Below are 7530 nucleotides of genomic sequence, written 5' to 3'. Positions count from 1 at the left end.
TGGTTAGGTGTCTACCATCTGATTTCCAACTCATAGCAATACCATGTGAAGGAGCAGAGCTGCCTAATGAGGTTTCTTAGGCAGTAATCTTTATGGATGCTGATCACCAGGGTTTTTCCCATGATGCTGCTGACCGGGTTCCAGTCATCATCATTTCAGTTAGCACCCAACTGCTTAACCATTGCACCACCAGGGCTCCATTAAAAATATCTTCTAGTGTTACAGAAATCAAATAATACAAATTACATTACGGAGAATCTGGCCTTATTATGGACCTGTTATTTTAATACCTTCTTCCACTTTGGGTAGCTAACCAATAGGTCAGCAGTTTAAATTCACCATCTGCTCCTAGGAAATCCAATGGGGTGGTTCTACTCTGTCCTATAGAATTGCTGTGAGTTCGAATCAGAATCGACTCCATGGCAAGGGGTTTGATTTGGCCACTTTGGGAATGGAGGGTGGTAGCATTCATTTCTAGAATTTCAAATGTTCCAGACCATAGCATGCCGTCTTCCAAATGAAGACTGAATGAGGCTTGTCCCAGACACACGTTAAGATCAAGGAGCCTGAAATAAATAAAAGAACTCATTAAATAGGAAATCAGTACAAGAGAAAAAGTGAACTCAATCACCCTTACAGTTCCCAAAGTGAAAGGGACAGGAGGTAGCTTTGCATAAGTTAAGGCTTCAAGGGCTGCTTAACGAGAAACACTACCTATGGGAAGGTGGTAAAATGCATTGCTTACTTAATGAAATTGTTGTTTCAAATCTGACCCAGTTTTAAAAAAGAAAAAAATGTGACTTTCTATGCTCACAGCAACTTCTGCTATTTAAACCAAAGGAGACCATGATATGGATGTAGGTACACAAAGCAGCCTTAGACCTAAATGCTCTGCCACTACAAGTTTAGCTTGTTTTTAGAAGTAAAGTGGACTGAAAAACTTCTGTAATTAAGAGAAGACTATATTGTTAGTTGTTTAACACATTAAATTAAAGGACCCTCAAATGCTCACCTCGTTTATTTCACAAGTCATTTCCCTCAAAATTAGAGAATAAAACCAGATCAAACCTATTGCCATTAAGTCGATTCCGACTCAAAGTGATGCTGTAGGACAGAGTAGAACTGCCCCATAGAGTTTCCAAGGAGCACCTGGTGGATTTGAACTGCCGACCTTTTGGTTGCCAGCTGTAGCACTTAACCACTATACCACCGGGGTTTCCCAAATTAGATGAGAGGAGTTTTAAAACTGGTAACAGGCAATAACATTAAAGCCTAAGAACTTTACAGCAGAGGGAAGGTTGAAGTAAGAACATGAATACCCAATATAAGGATATAATGTACAACTGTTAACACAATCAGCTGCTAAACAAAAGGCTGGCAGTTTGATTCCTCCAAGAGGCTCCTTAGAAGAAAAGCCTAGAAATCTACTTCCAAAAATTCAACCATTGAAAACTCTATGGAGCACAATTCAAATTAGACACAAATGCAGTCACAATGTGTCAAAATTGACTCAATAGCAATGGGTACTGGTAACACGATAGGAGGGAAAGAAGAAAGGAAAGAGAATTCGGTGTGTGAAATGAACCTGACCTATCACTCAGTCCTGCCTATGAAAATCTTTGCTCTGCAGCTTCCTAGTGCTTGGCAAGATACCACTCTCCACTAAACCATTTCTACCATGATCTGAAGTGGGTTTCCTGGACATAAACATGTCTAGGAACCCTGAAGAATACAACTTGCTAACTCAGCTGTTAGTGAGTGCTGATGTTACCAACTCTCAATCCTCCCCCTACCCCCAAAAAATAAAAAACTCACTGTCATTGCATCAAATCCGACACATAGCCACCCCGTGGGACAGAGTAGACCTACTCCTTAGGGTTTCCAAGGCTGGAAATATCTACGCAAGCAGACTGCCACAACTTTCTTCCACCGAGTGGCTGGTAGCTTTGAACCGATGAACTTTTGGTTAGCAGCCAAGTGCTTTATCCACTGTGCCACCAGGGCTCCCACATAATAGGCTACAACAACTGAGTGAAGATAGTAAAATACAAATCACCACTAAGAGAGATTGCCAAGGAAAAGGCATGGAGTAGTTATTGCCCTAAAACCAAAGTTGCATTTTCACCGTTATCGCATCTTACTATATCCCTAAGCATGCACTAAAATGAAATATTATCTCCCATCAAAAGACGGAAAGCTCCTTTGGAGACACACTTATTCATGGTTAGTTCTTCAGACTCTGATATTAAATATTTACCTGAATAAGTGAATTTTTACAATTTACTTGAGCAGCGGAAAAGAAGACAAAACTACTTAATGCATTTTTAATTCTCAATTGGGAGCACACACATTGGGTAGTATTGGGCACATATGGTTTCCCTACAAAATTGCTCAATTTATAATCAATTCCACAAATAAAACACAAAGACATCTTAAGAACCAATATATTATTTTCAGGTAACTGTAACCCGAGAGACAATGCATTTACCAGCTCTTCTTTTGCAGAATGGATACTCGAAGCACCTGTTTCCAACTTGAATCGCACCAAAGGCGAGTTTTAATTTGAAGGAGAAGAGATCTCCCTGAGCCATCCTCCCCCACAACTAATGGGATTCCTGAAAAAAACGTGTGCAGGGAGGCATGAAACTCCTGGGAGGACTTGAAAATGGTAACATTCAAGGAAAATGTGAGTTTTACAAAATTTCTTTATAAAAATTAGTCCATTTAGCCAATTTATTAATGGATGATGCTTGAGCAAGTTACATTTCTGAAGAACGTAGAGAATATAAGCAGCGAGGTTGAGGGCTGGTGGGAAATTAGTGGGAAGAGGCAATTTGAAGGGAGGACCAGCAGCAATTGTTGAAAGGAGAGGTCACTAAGATATTCAGAGACAGATTCTGAAGACTGAGCGCTGCTCAGAAGAGCAGGGAGGTCGATCTCACTGGCAGGGAGAGCAAGTACCACAGACCATTCCTTCTGGGATCTGGCCACGCCCCCAAACGTCATGACAGGCTTCCTCAGGTTTGTTCTCAGGACCCAGGAAGATGGTTCTTGTAACTCTTCAGGAAACCCTCTACCTAAAAAACACTTATACTGGTTTAAAAGTGCTTTCATGTACTTAAAAGCAGAAAATACACAATAAAGATACACGTTTGTATTTTAAACTTTTTGTTCCTAATTCGGGATCATTGTAAGTGCAAAGCTATTATCCAGCCCTTTGCATTTATTTTATTTCAAAATACAGCCAGAGACCAGAATGAAATACTCCTTGACAAATTCTTCTCTGTTACAAAAGCGGAGCTGAAAAGAAGGCCGGGAAAAGCAAAGAAAAAGGAGGCAGAAGAAAAAAACGTCTGGAATAATGGAATAACCTGTAACATTGATCAGACCTATGTCTCGAGACAATGATAATGAGAAACACCGTATGAAATGAGATACATGATTGCTGCTGCGTGTTTTCATTTGACATCTGTATAAATATCATTTCTAATAAGGGGGTTATAGGTCTTTGATCCATATTTAAATATTTCCAGTAAAATTCTGCAACCAGATGCCAAATGCATTACATTAATACTGATTGCATCTTTACTTCATGCTCCACGCTGACGTCTTATGTTGCTTGTGCCTTCAAGTCCAATCACTTTTGACTAGACACAGGAGGTAATGACAAATCACACAGTGATAACAACATTCATCCTGCTGGGGATGACGGAGGACCCAAAATTACAAATCCTACTTTTGGTATTTTTATTTCTCACCTACTTTTTGTGTGTGGCTGGGAACATGACAATTATCACTCTCACACTTTTGGATTCCCATCTTCAAACTCCCATGTATTTTTTTCTCCGAAATTTCTCTTTCTTGGAAGTCTCATTCACCTCCGTCTGTATTCCCAGATTCCTGTACAGCCTGACAACTGGAGATAAAACTTGTACCTATCATGCTTGTTTCACACAATTGTTTTTTGGTATCCTCTTTGGAGCAACTGAATTTTTTCTCCTTGCTGCCATGTCCTATGATCGCTACTTGGCCATCTGTAAGCCCTTACATTACACAACCATCTTGAACAACAAGTTCTGCACTACACTCCTTCTCTGCTGTTGGGGTGCTGGCCTGTTGATTATTGTCCCCCCTCTTTGCATGGGTCTCCAGCTGGAATTCTGTGACTCAAATCTCATTGATAGTTTTGCTTGTGACGCATATCCTATCCTACAGATCACCTGTTCAGACACAGAACTTATAGAAAAGGTTGTTTTGGCTTTTGCTGTGCTAACACTGATTACTACCCTACTGGGTGTGCTTCTCTCCTACACATACATCATCAGCACCATTCTAAAATTCCCTTCTACCCAACAAAGGATAAAGGCCTTTTCCACCTGTTCTTCTCACATGATTGTGGTTTCCATGAGCTATGGCAGTTCCATCTTCGCCTACATTAAACCTTCAGGAAAGGAAGGAGTAGCCCTTAATAAGGTGGTGGCACTGCTCTTTACTTCAGTTGCCCCTATGCTTAACCCTTTCATTTATACACTACGAAACAAGCAGGTAAAGGAAGCCTTCAAAGACACCGTAAAAAGGATTGCATTTCTCATAAAGAAGTAAGAGATTGTGGATGTTTTCAGGGTAAGTTTTGTTTAAATCTAGATATCCCATGAACCTTTTACACGAATTTGCCAAAGATAAACTTTCTATTCTGTAAATTAGTCAAACTACCTATCCCTGTGAACATTTTTGTCTCATAAGTAGGAAAAAAAAAAAACAAGATACTCAGTTCTCTTTCATATCTATTCGCTTTTGTTTTACCATTAATGCATTCATCTAAGACTAGATTCGCAAGGTACCCAATATTGTAAAACGGAAATCAAATAAATAAAATCCAATTCTGTGGCCATATGGCCTGCTTGTGATGTGGATTTTAAAAGCCCAGGGAACGTTTTCCATTTGAGAACACTTCAATGTCCAACTTCCAATTTTTCAAGAGTAATTAAAAATTATTTACTGAAGCTTAAAATATGATACAGGACAAAATTTTGTACTCCAAAGCTCTTCTTTCATTTTGAATTTTTCAAGGTATTTCTGGATTATTTTCTGGTCCATTATCAGGATTAATTAGAAGGAGTTAATGGGACAATCATAAAGATTGTGCAGAGAACTTTCATCTTTCTTTTAAACTAAGTTGTTCACAAAAATAGTTTCTACTGGCTTATGTGAAAATTTTTTGGATTTAGTTCTTCCTGACATATAATAAAAGTAGAGAAAAGAAGGAACCCCTTTCAAGCGTTGTGTGTCTTCTTCTTACACTGACAGTGTTTACAAGTCTCAAGGAGAAAAAGCCCTGAATTTGGAGACAAGATATCTGCACCTTGGTTGAATAACTTCTTCAACTACCCAGAATTCCATTATACCTCGTGTAATGAAAATGTTCAGAGTCAAAAAGATTAATAAAAATAATAGGTATTGTTCCTAATTTGAGAAGAACATGTTAATGGGCATTTGGTTGGCTAGAGTAGGCTGACTTCTGGAAACCAATTCCAAGCAAAGTGTGAAAAAACTGAATGGACCTAAAGACGAAGGAGAGGAATAAATAATGAGGGAGAACACTACAAGCAACCTGGACCTACCCATTGCCGTGGAGTTGATTCTGACTCATAATGTTCCTATAGGACATGGTAGAACTACCCCATAGGGTTTCCAAGGAGCTGCTGGTGGATTTGAACTGCTGACATTTTGGTTAGCAGCCAAACCCTTAACCACTGAACCACCAGCACCCAACTTAGACCTAATGACTATTAATTCTTTCTATAAGATACTAAAAGCCTCTGTCCACGTGCTTTCTTTCCGAAAATATTGTGTATATTTTAAATATGTATACAAATGTTATTTATGTTTAATGAATATCATCTCATGCTCAGATATAACTATTCAAAGTATGGCTAGTATTATGCTTAGTAGTATAGAAAATTCAAAGATGTAAATCTGCCTCATGATAACAACTTAATATACAAGAAGTACACCATGGAAAGTTAACAATACAAGAAATTTCACAAGGCAACAGATATTGAAGGGCCACATGTATGACACAGATCATGAGTGTTTTCAATAGAGAAAAAAGGTCTCTATGGTCGAGGGAAATAATGATATTTTTTATGGTATTTATTACATGCTGGACACTATTCCAATATGCAAGACAATAATAGAATACAATAATAGAAACAATTAAAATCCTATGCATTGTATATTATTATCATCAAAATCAATATGTCATTATTAATAATTATACTGATTAAAAAAAAAAAAAACCCAATCCTACTTCAACTCAGGAAGTTACCTAATGTTGAGGTGCTCGCTGAAGAACATCAACTTAATAAAGCCTATAACCTCTATTTGAATCACCTTAACTATTTTTGTTATTGGCATGGTGTTATGACTCGGATCAGGTCTGGATGAATCCTCACACTTGGTAAGGTTTCAAACAGAGACAGAGTAAGCCTAGGAATCCTGGCTTCCTCCCTTCTTGGAAGCCCTTGTCAGGTCAAACGTAAGTCCTATTCTCTTTCCTGTGCACCAGCTTTTTGGAGAGCAGAAGTTGCAGGCTTTGATTCTTTGAAAGTGTTAACCTATTATCTGACTGAAGACACTGCCTCTATTTTCCCTTTGTCTCGCAGGGTTCTATGGCTTTTCAGGGCTTTCTGGGAGCAGAGAATTAGATGATGCTCCTAAGGCAGAACAAGGTCTTTTCCCCTTCTTCTACCTCAGACCTCTTTTATTATGGGCTAGGTGGAGTGACTTCAAAGAAGACAATTTTGAATTGCAGTGGTCGATGTGGGTTTCTTGGAACTCATGCATTTGCATAGCACCTTAGTACAAAAAGGAAACCCTGGTGGCATAGTGGTTAAGTGCTACGGCTGCAAACCAAAGGGTCAGCAGTTCGAATATGCCAGGAACTCCTTGGAAACTCTATGGGGCAGTTCTACTCTGTCCTATGGGGTCGCAAAGAGTCAGAATCGACCCGACGGCACTGGGTTTGGTTTTTGTTTGGTTTAGTACAAAAAGGAAATAAGATAGTTAACTTACAAAGGGTAGCTTCTTTAACTGGTACTAAGAAGTTTCGCAAGAGAAACAATTGAGAAAGATTCCAATCTATTGAAAAAAAAATTTTTTTTTTCTATTGAGGCCCCTTTAAAATAACTTTAGCCTTCTCCCTACCCAAAGACCTCTTCTGTCTGTCTAACTCAGTTCCTGTCCCTTATAACCTCACTCCCTCCTAACCTTCCTCCTCTCCTGCTCCCTGTGCTCTATTCTGCCTTCTTTTTCTTCCTCCTTCCTTTCCCAGTTCCCTCTAATCTTTAGACCTGGAACTTTTCTGGATATGCAAAAGTCATAGAAAGAGTCTTTTAAAGGCAATCCCTGAAGGTTTCCCCCTTTGTGCTGACTGGGAAATAATCCAATCCTGTCATCAAATGCACGGTGAATCTGTCTTTAATTTCAGGGACCAATTAAAAATCAGTTTTAAGGAATATACAAGGCTGG

At 39.0% G+C, this 7530-nt stretch overlaps 1 protein-coding gene across 1 annotated transcript; it reads left to right on the top strand.

Annotated features, from left to right (window-relative positions):
- Positions 1-3565: 3565 nt before the first annotated feature.
- On the top strand, positions 3566-4602 carry LOC100663768 (olfactory receptor 6C2-like). The gene has a single exon (XM_010601162.3). The coding sequence runs from the start codon at positions 3664-3666 to the stop codon at positions 4600-4602; it is 939 nt and encodes a 312-aa protein (XP_010599464.2). The 5' UTR covers positions 3566-3663.
- The last annotated feature ends 2928 nt before the right edge of the window (positions 4603-7530 follow it).

Source organism: Loxodonta africana, chromosome 4, assembly GCF_030014295.1.
Source record: "Loxodonta africana isolate mLoxAfr1 chromosome 4, mLoxAfr1.hap2, whole genome shotgun sequence".
NCBI lineage: Eukaryota > Metazoa > Chordata > Mammalia > Proboscidea > Elephantidae > Loxodonta > Loxodonta africana.
Note: the sequence above shows the minus strand (reverse complement) of the source record. Positions and strands in the feature narration are given on the sequence as shown.

Bases quoted from the DNA above. Each gene is read 5' to 3' on its own strand.
- LOC100663768 (XM_010601162.3), top strand. From the start codon at position 3,664: ATGACAAATCACACAGTGATAACAACATTCATCCTGCTGGGGATGACG.